The sequence below is a fragment of the Tyto alba genome, unplaced genomic scaffold, assembly GCF_018691265.1.
Source record: "Tyto alba isolate M040663 unplaced genomic scaffold, T.alba_DEE_v4.0 Super-Scaffold_21, whole genome shotgun sequence".
In the NCBI taxonomy this organism is placed as follows: Eukaryota; Metazoa; Chordata; class Aves; order Strigiformes; family Tytonidae; genus Tyto; species Tyto alba.
The window spans coordinates 22292674-22309636 of NW_024881295.1; the positions used below are offsets into that span (position 1 = coordinate 22292674).

The following is a 16963-nucleotide window of genomic DNA, read 5'->3' on the forward strand; positions in this document are numbered from 1 at the left end:
TATCTGTAGATACATGCCAAATCAGTAAGTAATCCGGACTTTCTGCTGCCTGTTCTCACCTGTGCAAAATACCCAGCCTAAGCAGTGTTACGTCTGTATTTCAGGGTCATTTTTCTATAGGCTTGGAAGCACAGTTTCCCTTTGAGATTCCTTCCGCATAAACTAAATCTTCTTCAGTGTGTCTTTTCCCGCTTCCTGTCATTTGCTTTCCTTCATGGTATGGTCTCAGTATTCATCCCTTTGGCTGAAAGAAATAAATGTCACCCTGAAGCTGTATACTTTCCCTTTCTTTCGTAAGCTCTCTCTCTTTACAGTTCTTCATCTCTTCTGTACATTAGCCTTGTGGTCTGTTCCTTCCAAGTTTCTCAGAAGATCCTACTTTAGGTCACTGAGAACCTTTCTTTTTTCCTACTTAATCTGTGATCTGGTCTTCATCCAGGGTGTGGGGTTTTCAAATCAGAAAACAAAGGGAATCTTGCCATAAAATAAAATAAAATCATCTGGAGATTAATTTTCTGCATAACAGGGTGGTGGCCTTTAATGCCAGGGTGGGGGTATAAAAATCTCATCTTCGTTTACATAGCTTTTTTTTTTTTTTTTTTTTTTTTTTAATTACTTACTCTTGATCTAAACCTGCAGGGGATCTGGTGACTGGGACTAGTAGTTTTATGTATTTCTTCTACCTCACCATTCAGAGCAATAGCTTATTTGGGTAATTTCCCTCTACAAACCAACTTTCTTCTGACATATGTAACTAGAACATAGCATCTAAATTCTTCGTTTAGAAAAAAATCACAATTTTACCGACCTAATTGCAGTAACAGAGCTTTCCCTTTAACTGTCAGTTTTAACATTTTCAGTTTTGTCTTTTGTATTTCATCCTTTTTTTTTTTTTTTCTTTTATCTGTTATTGGTTCAACACCCTTCCTCCCTGAGTCGCTCCCAGAACTAGGGAGGGGAGATGCAGCACTTGTGGTATTAGTGGAGGTGATCTTTGAATTTGTCTCTATTAGTCTCTCTGTGTCTCTGTTTGCCTGCAGTGACCTCTCTCAGCCCCACGCTCTGCCTTCTTTTTGCAATACAGCATGACCTTTTCCGAAGCAGTTATGAAAAAGCCATTCCATGATATTTCATTCTGGTTCAACCATCTTGTCCATCTGTTGGCATGTTTTGATCTCTGGAGGTTTTTCCCTTGATCTGTCTCAGCTGTTTGTATCTACTTTGCACTCCTTTGATATTTCTCCCTTTTCTCTTGTGTCTACTTACCTGAGCAGATCCATACTCCTCCTTACAGGAGACACCGACAGCCTGTCTTGCCAACGGGGGAACCGTTTATGTGGCCGGCGTACGGATGCTAAGTACATGAAGTTGCTTTTCTTTTGAACCTGACGGCAAGTCAGTCTCACCATCTCAGAGCACAGAGGTGACCAACTTTGTTTGCCGGGGCGATCCTCTTCTTGCCACCGTGCCAGGAGGTCCCTGGGGCTGCCTCTCTCCCTCCAGCCTGCTGCAGGCACCGGAGCTGGAGGCCTTCGCTAGACCCCGTCCGCTCACGAGCAGATCTGGGTTTTGAGGATAATTTAACAGTAGAGTTACTTATTATGGAAAACGACAGATTGTCACTGGAAACCTTGAGGAGAGGCTTTCTAAAATGTGCCCTCGATGTCAGCTGGCTGCGAGGCAGGCATCCCTGCGTGGCGTTCCTCCATCTGCCTTTTGCTAAAGAGCAGCCTCAGCGATTGCGGCGATTCCTCTCCCTCCCTGAAAATCCACCTAGGAAATCCTGCATCTGTGGCAGTCAGTGGCTGCCTTGCCCTGGCTTCACAGCCTGTGACCATGCAGGGTTTTCTCCACTTTCTTCTTCACAGTGACTACCCTTCGTTTTTCCCTCCCGCTGGGATGAGCAAGCTATATCTAAGAGAGACAGAGACTAGAGGGGAGCCAAGCAGCTCTTTTCTCTCTTCAACAGAAATGTACACTTTTTAATAATGTAATCTCAATTAAAAACATACCAATTAAAATGGGCTTTTTAGTAGGTCTCTGGAGAGAGGGAGCCATAATTCACATTAAAATGTAAAGCTTCAGAAGCAGGGAGAGCTAGGTGCATTGCAAGTGCCCAAATATTCAGTGATTTTAATTACAATGGAAACTTGATAAATTGCTTTGTGCCACAATCCATTATTAACAGCTTAATGAATATCACTGCTGCCTGTTTTAAACTGCTCCACGGTGAAAATTGTTGTCAGTATTTCAGGTGCTAACTCTGATTTTTGGTGTGTTTGTAACTTGACCCCTTAAAAAGGGGAGGAGGGTGGAAGTCTGCAGGCTTGGCTTTGGGTCTGGGTAAGTTCTACTGGCGGCAGCATCCGGACAGGGGGGCAGAGGGAAAGATGGAGCTTTTGTGTTTCACCAGTCTTGGGACTGGCCAGGGATTAGATCTGCTCCTTGTGCAGTTTAAGAGCAGTACCAGAGCTGTTCTTCGGACGTGCAAGGGGCCCTGATGCCAGCCGAGGGGCCAGCAGAGCTCGGCGCTGCCTTTACCCGGGCTGCTTCTCTGCGCGATTCCCTTCAGGCTGGAGGACTGTGTGGGGAGCCTGCTCAGGGGTGGGGGAAGCAGCAGTGTGCCAGCCCACGATCAGGCATGCTGACGAGCTTATTTTGGAGTGAGCAAAGTGCAAGTTCGTTCGAATTTTCCAAGTTTTAGCTAACAAAGAGCTGACGTGAGGTATGGAATGAGGCAAGTCCTTTCGGAGCGCTGAAACGTAAACAGCAATTGTGCTCAGCTTTGAACAGGGACAAAACATTTATTTTTGTCTTGACAGTTATTATGACCATAATTGTGCTAATGTTAAGATGCTATATATTTATATGTATATTTATAGCAAACTGGTACCTTTCTCCCCCTTTTCAAAACAGCTCAGTATTTCAAGGATAAAGGTTATTATTAAGAATGTTATTATTTTAGATGCTAACAGCAGGTATGGTGGGCTTATAGTTGCGCCCCATTGAAGTGTTAAGCCATAGGGATTTAAATAGCCGTGGCCTGGTTTCTATAAGATTTATTATTTATTGTGGGTGTTTCTGTTTTCACTTTCCACTTGGTCGTGTGGTCTGACCTGAGGGTCACAGTCCCCAAAGTGGGGTTACTGCCAGGTGTTTGACAAGATCTGCGTGAGATGCAAGGTAGATCTTGGGACAGAAATGGCTGGGAACTGTTCTTCTGATTCAGAGAAGTCACAAGCACTTACATGGGATAAACATGATTTTTTTGAATGTAATTAATGCCTCAGGTTTTGCTATTATTATTCCGATTATGTTTTCCTGGAAAACAAAATCATAGTAATATTCCCCATCACAGAAATGGCAGCATTACTCATAATGATGTTAACTTGAACCCTGCCAATTACACAGAGCTCTCCTGGTTCATTATATCAATAATTACAGATAGCATTTTTTTTTTTTTCCTTGTGAAAAATGTTTCATTGACAGAGGAGTAATGATGCCTGTAAGTAGCTTAAGTATTGCTCATTCAGGGATATGCAAGATGTGGGAGATGTCCTCATATTTTGGGGGAGAAAGACAGCCGGTATTCTGGCGTGCTGTTAATATTCGTGTGTTTCTGAGGTTGTATTTTTTTTAGTTTGACTTTAGGAAGCATTGCTGACCACAGGGCTTGCCTGACTGTCATTTTTCATGCATCTCTGTACTGGCGGAGGACAAAGTAGCATGAAATATATAAAATGCCATCTAATTTTTCTTTTGTTCTTTAATTCATGCACACATGCCTCTGTGTGTTTATCAGTGTGCACAAAATGCCTATATTTGCAAGACAATAGCTGTGTCAATATTAGAAAGTCGTATCGAAACTCTGTGAAGGGAGAGCAGGGGGAGAATCTTCCTGCTACCGAGGAGCCATCTATTGGATAAAGCCCATAACTGAACCGAGCATCCATGGAACTGCGGAGGATAACACAATTTGTTACTGGTCACTGGGTAGCTGAAAACAATCCTGTCCTTCCCAATACACTTTTCACCCACTGCATTAGAAACATGTATCCCTTCATGCATACAAGTGGGGAGTCAGACGTAGAGGTGATTTATGTACTATAGGTAAAAGCCAGTTTAATATAGCCGAAGATCCAGGATAAATCCTCATGTAGGATGCAGGTGTGATCATGAATGGATAAGCCAGCAGTGGGATTGTCCGCCAGCAGTGGAGAGCAATTGCTCAGAGAAGGGATAGAAAAGACAAGTCTTTTTTTTCCATATTGTTAATAAAGAATATAAATAACATCGACTGTACTTTTTTTGTACATGTCATTTATATCAGTCACACAGCCATAATTAGTTTAGTTAAAAAAAAAAAAAAAAAAAAAGAGATATTTTTTTAGTTACCCAGAATTACTTAAGGCCATCGCAAACTCAAATAATGAGGTGTTCCTTCCCTCAAAATGCATGTAATTTATATATAATGTGATGCAGAAAGAGAGGCTCTTGAACAAACCATGGGAAGAGATGGGGGAGGACAGGATGTGAACAGTAAATTCCCAGGATGACCCCAAAACCTTCTGATGGCTTTTTGGAGTCAGTGGTGGGGCTTTGGAAGCATGTTAAAGCGAGCACACGGGGCAGGAGGAACAAAGGATAAAGAAGCAATAATGAGATTCCTGTGCATTTTCTTGAAGTCAGGCAACTGCTAAAACCAGAACAGATTATTAATCAGGAGTTAAATTTAAGCAAATACAGTTATAATCTGTGGCAGAGAGAAAAGGAACAGGGGGCTCCCTGCAACAGCAGCCTTCCGTCAGCAGTTGGAGTTAGCGGAGGGTCAGGCTTCTGAGCGTAAGACCCTTAGCCTAAACCTCTCCCCTCCTGCGCCCTCCCTCCCTCCTGAGGGAGGTGGAGGGGGGCGTGTGGGAGGGCTTGCTGGGAGGCCAGGCAAGCTTTGGGAGAGCGTGAGCAGCCGGGGGATCGGCTCGCTGCTGCCGGGGGAGCCGGCGCCTGTTCCGCGCGCTGGCGCGCTCGGGGGGCCCAGCCCAAGCTGTTGTTCTTCCCCCGTGCCCGGTTATTTCTTCTCTTGCTCTGTTTGCCCACTGCGTATTCCCATCACCTCGCTCCCCCCCGTCCCAGCACCGACACACGTGCGGGGCAGGAGGAGCTCAGCTACCGCACACACAGTTCCAATATTTATTGTTCCTACTCGGATAATGCCAGGAGTCATTACCGGAGTGTTCTTATTCTAAATGCTTTGCAAATACAGAATAAGGAGGTTGCAGCCTGCTGTTACTTGCTACCAGTGTCTCTTGCTCTCCATGTTGCCGGGACTGGGCAAGCTGGCTGAGGCTCCCCAGCCTTTGCGTTTTGGGCTTCCCGAGCCTTCCCCGCGTGTGCACGCGACGGAGGGTGCGGTGGTTATGCTGGGTGCTGTGCTCGGGGCTGAGGCTGCCAGCCCCGCACGGCAGAGGTGCCAACCGGCTGCCACGGAGTGCACGACGCTTGTTTGCCACAAGTCTGAATTTCATGGAGAGACGTAGTGCTTCTCTGAGACACCCAGCTCGTTCTGCTCAGCCTGGTATTGGAGGGAGAGTCCCCAGAGTGAGAGACAACTGCCAGAGCGTTAGGGGTGTAAATGGGCCCGGCCGCAGGCAATCCCTTGGTTTGACGCTGAAGAACTACTGGAAGGGTTTCCAGCTCTCTGGGCAAGCCATAGGTTTCTCTGTGGGCCCACATAATTAATGAAACACTCGAATAGGTCTGTGCCTTATTTTCTCTCTCCCGTAGCTGTAGTATCTCTTCATCCTACCTGTCACTGCAGCCAAGTTAGGCCTCCGGCTAGGATCTTAGCAGCTCACAGTCAACAGGTCCAAACACTTCAGAGTGCAAAAAGCCTCCGTCTACAAGAGCCTTGAAGAGCTATGTTAAGCTTGTCTCAACTTGAAACAGTTCTTTGCTCTCTCTCCGTTCACTAACAATTATATCTGAAATCCAAATTTCTTTTAATCCCTGGACTGTGTGGGAACATCTCGAGAAGGAGGCTGTTGTCTTTCAAGACGTGAGCCCTCTAGTGCAACTTGCAGCAATTTAAGTTGAAGGGAGATGGGTCCCTAATAAGATCTTGGGTTTAGGAATTTCCCCCAGCTTTATTTTCAGGTTGAATTAGGCTTGCTCATGCCTCTGTAGATTACTAACGCTTTTACTTTAACTTTGCATTTTGAAGGTCAGAAAAGTGCAAAATTTTTGAGGAAGAAACCAGCAATACCTGACCACTCTTCTCCCTCACCTCATGAATGGAGGCACTACCACATGAAAATAGCTTTGTGTTTTTCAGCAGTATGATTTTTCTGTTATCAGCACGCTTTGTCAAAGACCTGCTGAAGTAATATATACATATATAGGGAGAGACATATTCAAGCACGGGTTGTGGAGCCTCAGGTGTTGTGGGTGTTGCTGGGCGAAATCTAATGATCTGCGATATCTGCAGTAACTCACTGGAGGAGGGGAAGCCTCTCCAGTGACGAAGGTGGTTCAGTGCTGGGGGGGACGGCCTGGGGAGGCCGTGGGAAGCTGGAGTTTGGGTGGGTTTTTAAAAACAGGTCAGACAAATAGCTGTCAGTGTTGGTTTGGCTGACGCTGCCTTGTGGCAAGGGGATGGAGTAGATAACTTGCTGAGTTCCTTCCAGGCCTCATTCCCCAATGTGATGGTGCTTTTGCCTTAAACTCTTTGAGTCTGTGTAAGTCTGTTTGCAGCCGAGGTCTTAAAGGGTTTTTCTGAGATCATCATTAGCTTTTCCTCACGGGGTTTTTTAAGATTTGATGCGTGTTGTACCGATTGTACCGATGGAGAAGGTGCACCAGTTATGACTGTGTTTTAAAAGCAAAAAAGGGAGTGCAGGTTTTAAGAATCACAGGTTCTGTGGAGGTCAGTGCTTTAACCAGTAATTCACAGCAGCCATTCTTCAGATTTAGTGGCAAACTCAGCCAATAAAATCCATGTCATACTTGAATTTACACTTACTCATGGTTTTTTATTTTTATTTTTTAAAGGAACATTAGTCACATGTGGAAGATAAGTTTTGCTACCATGTTTAATACTTGCCACGATCAGGTGCTTTCATCAATTTGCTGATGGACCTGCCCCTTCTGGGCCTGCTCCGCGTTTCATGTAGAGGTTTTGCAACATTATTGTAGGGAGGCTTCTTTTTTCTTTCAAGTAGAAAGCAAAGGCATTGTTGTGGCTTCTGACATCAAATGTGGTGTCATTGAATACTCACAGTGCTCCCTCGTTGCTGTGAACTCCTGCCAGAAACTTGCATAGGGCTTTAGTGATGATAATATATGAAAATACCAGAACAAGTCCAAAGTTATACAAAATCTTCTCAGTCTGGGGTTTCACTACAAATGTTAAGATTAGGCCAGGCTGACAAAAGGCTGCTCCACTTTCCAAGTGGGCACTCAGTATTTTTTTTTTTTCTTTAAATTTACTCCGGTTTTTAAAGCAAGTTATACTGCTTTGTAGGACGTGCCTGCCCTCAGACATTCAGCCCATTTACAATAAAAACATTAGAGTGGTTTCACCCGCTGATGTTAACAAATGCAAACAAAGGATTTTTTTTTCTGCTGGACTGAAAACCTCCCAGCCACTCTCGAGCAATGGCCATACCCTGCAGTTCCAGAGACCCCAGGCCCTGGCAGAGCTGAGCATCACCTCCGAGAGCACCGTGCTCGCCACCTTCGGGCGCACCAGCTTGAGGGCTGTCAGCTCTGGCCTCCCAGTTAATTCCAGCCTCTGGGTTCGAGCACAAGGCAAAAGGATGGTCTCTCTGGAATGTTTTGGGACTGGATGACTGGCTTTTTTGGGGGATTTCACTAAGAAACCAAGTGAAACCTGCAAGTGTTAGGGAGAGGTTGAATTAGATCCTTTCAAAGCAGTTTGGCAAAATGATAGTTTCAGTGGAACTGCGTTTTGTGCTTATTTTTCAAAAGGATCTGGGAAGCTACTGCAGTGCTTTGCTGATAACTTCGAGGTGACACAGGTTTGTCTCACCTAAAAAGATGGTTGCTACGTCAAACTTACAAAAAATGACCTGGATATAAACTAACATAGCAGTGTTTGTGCGAGTTTGTGGGAAACAGAAACAATATGAGATGTGAGTTTTCTCACTGTTAGATAAGGATTCTGAAGCTTAGCTCCTGCTTTTTTGAGCTGCCATCAGAGCATTTGAGAAAGGCTAGGAGGGTCTGCACAATTTATTGTGAGTGGTATTATATTAGCAGCATCACATTGGTATGACTTTTGCACCATGGCAAGTGCTTTACAGAATACCAACCGATTATGTCATCTGGTTTCATTTCTTGATTCGTCTTTCAGTTACTTTTTGTAGTTTTGGGCTCTTTTGAACTCAAAACGGGGAGCTGAGCTATCAGAGTACTGCAAAATTGGAGTATTGTTTGCAGAAAACACAACCGAAATCACAGTGTTAAGAACAAAGATTCCAACTGATATACATACGGTAGTTTTCCGTAAGTATTTTTTGACTTCAGGTTGCAGAGAAGTTAAATGGCTCAATCTCTCTACCAAAAGCATCACCCAAGGGTCCCCTGGATCCCCGAGCAGTGGTGAATTTGCCAGAAGGTCAGCCGGTATGTCAATCTTGGATATAAAAGCACAGCTCCCTGTGTCGGATGGAAGGAGCTGGAGACATGCCCTGCACCCCCAGGACCCTTGCCTCCTGTGAGAGGAGTCACGATACCTCACACCTGTGAGCGATAGTTCTCTCTTCTTCTGACAGTTGCAGAACTTACAAGCAGTGATTTGAGGAGGGGTGGTAGGTACCGCTGGATTGGCCTTCCCCGGCACAGCGCACGTCTGCCCTTCCAGTGTGCAGCACGCAGCTCGTTACAGTTCTGTGCAGAATGATTTCTCTGCATGGCCGGGCGATGTTTAAGGAGACTAATGAGGGGAATGATACGGCCCAGAACACTGGTGTCAGGAAATATATTGCAAGGTGTCTATCTTGGGGAAGCTGAAAGCAGGGCTTGTCTTATTATATATTTCAAAGGGGATGTCTGTGTCACCACCAGGTTAGACGTGCACCCTGTCCCATACTGCATTCAAATTAGATTTTTTCAAATAGTAGCTCTCTATTCAATTCTCATTGGCTTAATGATAGGCTCTGTGTTGTACAGGGGCAAAACAAGAGTCCGTCTCATCGGCACACCATTCTTTTGAAGAGGGAACTTATTTCTGAGGCCATTGTAACATAACTATGCAAGTGTCAGAGGACAGGATAGAGGCTATTATGGGCTTCTGCTTTTTTTTGTGAGGAAAATCAAACAAATGTCCCCAATAGAAAAAGGAAGCCAGCAGCTGTATGTGATGACCAGAGAATGGTTTTGTACAGTGACACTGTCAGTACCTGGTCTGTTGTCAAACTGTAAAAACTGCCTTTTTTTTTTTTTTTTTTTCCTGCTGTCAACTGAAGTGGATGAAACCTCTGTGAATTTTCATGAGATACCTTTTCCTCATTTCCAGCACTTAACAATCCAATTATATTTGGTTTTATGCTAGTGTTTGCCTCTATTGCCATTGTTAGGTTTTTGAGTCAGAGTGATTTTTCCATCCTGATGGTGCGGAAGAAAAATATGTTTCATTATGAGTGGTTATAACCCTGGAAATCTTTTCTCTTGCTTCGGTTGATGATGATTTTTTATGTTGCGTTCTATACTGATGCCTAAAGTGAAGTAGAATGAACCATAAGAAAGAAAAGCTTTGCTAAAATATAGCTTCTTCCACTGTGTAGAATTATGATGAAAAAAGCTTGCATCTCTCTAATTTTATGCTTTTTCTCCCCCCCCCCCCCATTATTCAAATAGTTTTTACAAATTAATGTTGCTTTAGTAAGGATTATTTATAAAACCATTGCTCTTAGCAACCCTTGCTCACCTGTGAACAATTTACATGGCACATATAAGGTATATAGTTGTTTATTGATAGGGTGACCTTATAAACAGATTCTACAACAAGACAAACTTTTAAATTCCTAACCAAATATATTATGTGAGTAATAAAAGAGTTCCTCAAAATGGCCACAGAGGCATTTCAGAGCACATTCTTGGGAATATTCACTTGTGCTAGCATTCATTAAGTTTGCTTTCAGCAAAAGTTCTCATGAACGAAATTTTATTCACTCGTCATTATGATTATTACTTTACTATCACGGCAATAACCAGATGCTTTGTATAAGGCCGGGACCTGATTTTGTCTAAGGCTGGAGAAACCTCTTACAGAGTCTCCAGAGAGTGTATTGTCTAAATATAAGACCAGACTCAGCTAACAGCTCATGACTGGGAACTGCAAACCCTCAGAGAGCAATGTGTTTGTTTACAAGAAAATTCATGGCTAGAGAAGGATGAATACAGAACCACACCAAATGTCATACCATTTGAACTATAGTATGTTACAGGGTTACGACTCCAGTGAATATGAATGTAATTATACATTTTTATGTTATAAAGATAGTTCAGGTGATGATGACTAGTCTTATGGATAAAAGGGACTTTCTGTACAGATGCAGTCCATTACTATACTGGACTAGTTTATCCACACCCTAATGAACACACTAGAACTGGACTGTTTGGGGGTTCTTTTATGTAAAAAATGGCCTAACCCAAATGCATGTACCAGGAAAATCGCTGAAGCATAGGCTATGCCAAAGAGTTGGACTCTGAGTTGTGCAATACGTGGGCTCCCAGAACGTGAATGAAGCCCTGTCTGGAGAAGTTAAATGAGATTTTTAGCTATGTGCAGCTGAAGTATGCATGAAGTCTTGTTTCCTCCAGTCTAGAGGAACATAAACGAGCAGAGGTACCCTGTCATGCTGGACTGGAGGAAGATAACTGTGGCAGGGCTGTTGCAACTTTTGGCTTGCTGTATTAGAAATGCTAGACCAAGGAAGCATGGCCAATCTGAATATGGAAATTGTGCCTAAGTCAAGCCACAAGGAAGTATTTTCAGAGCTGGAGCGCATTTGCTGAACACAGCGTGTATAATATTGCCTTGTGTGCCTTGGCTTACTGGGGGAAAAGCGCGTCCGCCGTGCCTTGGATCTGTGGAGTCGTTCAGCATGCCGTGAGCGGGGCCGGCTGCTGCCTGGAGCGCTGGTTCTTGGGGGTACCAGGGTGCAGGATGCACTGTGCTCACGCGTACAAGGTGTCTATAATGTACACATGCAAAATGAAAAGGTGCTGTGGGCTGGAGGGGAGGAGCTGTTAGAGGCAGTATGCCAATCCCTCGTGTTACCCGAACCTCAGAACCACCATTCCTCTCTGCCTCGTAGATAGGTCAGAGCAGTTTGTTGGCAGCAGAGCTAAGCATAGGATGCTAAGTTTTGCTCCTCTTTTGCTGTCTCACTGCTCTCTTTTCCCATGTCATGTGAAAAAAAAAATAATCTGATTAAGTCCTTTGACATTTATAATTAATTAGTCCTTCCTTACTCTCATCTTGTTTGCCTGTCCTTTTCTCTGGCTTTTCCTTTTTGTACTTTATCTCTCAATCATCAGATCCAAGAAACCATTCAAATTATTTCTCTTTAACAGATAAATGCATCTTTACAGCATTTTATTTTTCTTTTGAAGAAAGACTCGTTCTCTTCTTTTGTCCATCCCACTGCACAAGTTGTCATGTTCTGGCACTGCAGTCACTTCTAAGTCCTTGAGCTATCATGTATTCTGTTGGTATTTGAGGAATTGAAAATCAATCACATAGCCTTATGGCTTAGGTTCAGCACAATTCTATTATGCCCACTCCCAAAAGTCAATTCAAACCTTTTGGGTTATATTTCAAAGCCTAATCAAGCTTACTGTCCAGGCTGGTTTGGAGTCAGCTCACTCTTGTCCACAGGTCTGTTTATTAGAGTTTTTGTGTCAGAAACCAGCATGAAAGAAAGCAGTTTTTGTAACAGTAGAATAATTCCATGGGCATTTTGCAAAGACAAGCCATCTAAATGGTTTTATGGTAGAGGAATGCTTACTGTTGTAATGCATTTCTGCAAATACGTTTTAAGAAAAAATTAAAAAAAAAAAAAAAAAAAAGCTATGTTGGTACAAATGTTCACAACTGGACTTTCTCATAAAAAGACGCACCAGTTTACTGAGATCAGCTTCTAGTCCTGTCTTGTTAAGCTGCTTCGGATATTATTGTAGATGCAACCCTAAACCTAGACGGTGACTTTCATGCTCTGGATCCATGTGAACAAAGGAGGATGGTGCCTCCAAGCAGATGGGCCAACTCTTCCAAGCATGCGTCGTGCCTCTTCCACTCGGCAGGTGCACATGGGACCGTGCACTGATTATGTCGATCCCCTTGCTCCCAGCAGGCGCCAAGAACTCGCCCTGAGGACGGAAGCAGCTCTGTGTGGAGCTGGCCATTGGCAGTCCTCTGTGAAAATATGTGCTGGGGGCAGAGCAGCCTCATCCCTCTAGGAAGAAGGCAGTGGCCGACCCGTAGTGATGGCATTTCTAGCTGATGTGTAGAAGTCTCCTCGTCTGATGAAAGGCTGGTGGCCGTTCTGTGGGAGCCAAGTGGGCAGCATAAATAGGAAGCAGGTCTTTCCTTCCCTCCCCCGTGGGCGAAGGCGCTGCTCTGTGACCCATTCTTTACGCTTCTTCTCCTCCGGTGTTTCCGCAGAGGCGCAGAGATTTCCTTCAGTGGATGCTGGACTCCCGCGGCTCGGCTGCCTGCCCGGCAGCCGGGTGTTGTGGTGTGATCGGTCCATCGGCCGCCTCCCGGCAGGGCGCGGCGCCCCTCGCTGGCACGGCCCCACCCGGGAGGGTGCAGAAGACGTTAACAGAGGATGAGATAGCAGGCCAGGCTTTCCTGTTCCTGATCGCTGGCTATGAGACCACAACTAGCACGCTCTCCTTTGCCACGTACCTGCTAGCCACCAACCCAGAGTGCCAGGAGAAGGTGATTCGGGAGGTTGATGACTTCTCAGCAAGACACGTGAGTACGATGCGCTGGTGTGGAGCTTCGTGCAGGGAGCAAGGCAATGTGGAGGTCATCGGGCCACTGTGGCGCCTGCGTGACCCCTATTTGTCTCAGTTATGGCTGCGTATATTAACATTTTATTAATATTTTCAGCCCAAAATTCAAAAATAGTCTATACTGGTTAGGGTTTTGGGGGAAGCTGTTAAATAATGTCACTTTACAGCGACTGAAGAGGTGGCCCAGAAGCTTTGTGTCATAGTGAAAGGTTAACCTTTACAAAATATTTTACATTATTGAAATAATCCAGCTGTTGACAGACCCTAAAACTACATATTTCCATATTTCCATTTTTTTCCTCTTGTCCAGATACTTTTATTGGTTTTTGTGGTCAATTTTATTTACTGATCTTTGTAAGGACAGAAACAGCATCCTTACAAACCATAAACTACAAAGTTTTGCTTTAAATGTTCATACTTTTTTTTTTTTTTTCTTCAGCAGCAGAATATATGTGCATGCTTCAAAAAAAACCCCACCCACAATATTTAATTCTCTTATACTGTGTTCAAATTTCTTCTCCTTCACTATCTGTATTTACCAAGGGCATTTATGCTTCCCCGATAACTGCTGACAATATTTTGTATGTGTAGCAGACCATGCAGCAGCCGTTCTTCCACCTTACACTTTCTGCACAGGTTGTTAGTTATGAGAATTCAGACTGAGGGTCATTTTCTTTTCATGAATACTTTTATAATGGATCACGAGGCTAAGGGGAACAAAATGACACCAGGCCTGGCTGTCTTGCAGGATTTTAGCCGCTGGATTTGTATGCTGAAAGCCTTAACTACACAGTTTGGGGAGTTTCATGCTTTTTATGCATTCCATCCTGTGTGTTGTACTCACAGAACAAGAAAAGAGTTGTATAATTTTCTGCTTTGCTGGTAATAGAAAATTCTTGACTACGCAAAGTGTGCCCGTTCAAAAGCTACCATTTCCCTACTTTTGCTTGTGCAAACATAAAAGCCAGGCTTTGTGCACACAGAAGATGTTGTCTTTTGACTTGCATGACGAGGTGCTGAGCGTGGTGGTTCTCCGTCCAAGGTTGTGTTTGCTCTGCAGGTGCAGGTGGATGGCAGCGGCGGGCGTTAGGGCTGCACAATCTGAGGCACAGAGCTTTCTCTCGGTGCGTGCCTCATAACTCGGTACAATGAGACCGTTGCTGTGTTATGTTCTAACCCTAAAGGGCTTGGGTTATACTCTTAGGTTATTAGCTCTACAACACTCCAGCTGGAGAGTATTTACTTGTCTCACCCCAGTACGGCAGACCTAATTATGCCTTTGTGTCCAGTTGGTTCATGTGCCTTCCTTAAGGCCTGCAAAGATGTGAAGGTGCAGCTTGGCCCGGAGCATGGGCAATTTACTGGTTAATGCTGGCGGCAGAGCTGCACGCAGAAACCCCTGTTATGCGGCGCCAAAGAAGAGACGGTTCATCTCCGTGCCATTGCCTGACAACTGACGGCATGAGGCGCCGCAGTGAAATTGCTGGGAGAGGTGTCCGGTATGACAGGTACGCGGTGTCGTTCGTATTTCTCTGTAGATGGGGATATGGATTAGCAAACTTTGCCCTGTAAGCGCAAAGAAAGCTGACTTCGAGCAGCCGTTAACTGGCCGACTGCTTGCAGACGTTTCACGTAGGAGCACCACGTATACGCTGGCGTCTCCACTAACAAGGAGTGCGCTTCCACAGACACGCGCTGTGGCACAGTTGGGAGGGAGGGCTGTTGGGTGCACGCTGTGCACACCTCAGGAGTTTATCTTGGCTTTCTTTGAGTCTGGCCCTGTGTACCCAGTTCCCCTTAGCAGCGGCACTGGCCTTCTGGTTTAGTTCCAGCTAAAGGAGCCCTTGCTGTGCTCTCGGAGACTGCAGTGTGAACCCGTGCAAGACCTGCAAGTGAGCGTGCTCCTCCTCCAAGCTGGAGGACTAAATGGACCCTGTGTTGTATATGGTCTGTCTCAGCTGTCACTCACTATTAGTCATATTTCAATAATGACCCTCCTCAAGCGCATAAAGCTCGACTCTCTTGGTTGTTTAATAGGAATATTTTGCTAATAATTTCAGCTTTTGCAGTATCTAGGAGAGGTGGTGGAGCTAGGCACACTCAAGTCAGAGAAGTTAAAACTTGGTGTAGAGAGACGGCGTTCAAATTAACTGAATGATTTTTGCAGATCAGCACTGTACACAGTCTGTGTGGTGCCTCAACCCAGATTGGTGGCCTCATCCCAAATCATGCTGTCATATGTTGATTGGAAATACCTTTCTAATCACTTTCCCGTACTTTACTAGTTTTCAAGCTTAGCTTTAAATGATGCATATGTGGCTATATGGCCAAGGAGAAGAGGGAGAGAAGGACATCTATTCATTTGTTGTCCTTGATACCAGGAAATTCATAGATCTAATCTGTGCAGCTCCATCCTTCAAAAGATTTCCTAATTTAAACAATTCATTATTTAAGGCGGGGCAATGAACTGCTCAAGGAGCCCATGCCAGAATAAGGAAAAGGGTGCAGCAGTTCAGTCCCCTTAGTGACTGTAATTAATTACTTCTAGCCTAGAGAATAAGATCTGTGAGAATGGTTTGCAAGTTACAGGAGTAGAAGCTATTTTAAACCTGCGAATATATAGATGCTATGTTCAGTTGTCATGCAAGGGAGAGGAAGGGAGGGGGCACAGCAGCTAGAGGCTCACAGTTAGTTATCAAGTCAGTTGCTAAGAAATTTTATTAGGTTACTGCTTGTGCTCAGCACATCAGCTTTGCTCTTATCAAGGTGCCTTTCAATTTTCAGAAAGGAAGGGCTTTAGAAGGCCAAAACATGGAGAATGGGACAGTCGGCTTGTTTTGACAGGTGGTGGAAGACTGCTTTGATTTGCAGATACGCAAATGTTAAACACAGTACCCTCTTCAGCCAAATTTATATTTAGGCAATTTTAACTACAAAATGCTCTGCACCACGTCCCCCTTCCTTCCTCCAACCCTTTCAGTTGCCTCATGCAGCATGTTTTATTGTCCTAATCTGTGGTGTAGAGCTGTGGTCTGATTTTACAGCAGCTGCTGTGTATCATTCCAGAGATGGCTGTACTTTGGTGTTGGAGAGAGTGATTTATAAACTCATTTACTAAAGTACATAAAGACACGTGAGAGCCCTCTGAGAAAAGGTGCTATAAATGACAGGCGCCATTCCAGGTTTTTTGGCACACCAGTCAAAAACTCAAAGCGCAGTGACCTTCTGGCCGCCGGTGCGGCGAGCAAGGTCGGTCCATCTGGGCAGACATACAGCAGTATTGGGGTGGCTCTGGGAGTTGCCCTTGAGGATACCCCTGAGATGGTGCTGATCTTTGTCTGTCTTGCTTGCACAGTGGGTGCCTTGAGCAGAATGGGACAGCATGAAGGGGATGGAGAAGGCCAAGGCACTGCTGTGTTCGAGATCCCTGTGCTAGCCTGGTGCAAGCTGCTGCGGTGTGGTGCAGAAACACGAGGTTAGGTGCTAGAAGTGGTGCAGAAACACGAGGTTAGGTGCTAGAAGTGGTGCAGAAACACGAGGTTCGGTGCTAGAAGTGGTGCAGAAACACGAGGTTAGGTGCTAGAAGTGGTGCAGAAACACGAGGTTAGGTGCTAGTAGTGCAGAAACACGAGGTTAGGTGCTAGAAGTAGTGCAGAAACACGAGGTTCGGTGCTAGAAGTGGTGCAGAAACACGAGGTTAGGTGCTAGAAGTGGTGCAGAAACACGAGGTTAGGTGCTAGAAGTGGTGCAGAAACACGAGGTTCGGTGCTAGAAGTGGTGCAGAAACACGAGGTTTGGTGCTAGAAGTGGTGCAGAAACACGAGGTTAGGTGCTAGAAGTGGTGCAGAAACACGAGGTTAGGTGCTAGAAGTGGTGCAGAAACACGAGGTTAGGTGCTAGTAGTGCAGAAACACGAGGTTAG

General features: G+C 44.9%; 1 protein-coding gene across 1 annotated transcript in view; it reads left to right on the plus strand.

Annotated features, from left to right (window-relative positions):
• Positions 1–16963, plus strand: part of TBXAS1 (thromboxane A synthase 1) — a 243562-nt gene that overhangs the window by 161174 nt on the left and 65425 nt on the right. The window contains 1 exon segment of the mRNA XM_042795265.1: positions 12686–13000. Coding sequence (XP_042651199.1) covers positions 12686–13000 — 315 coding nt within the window.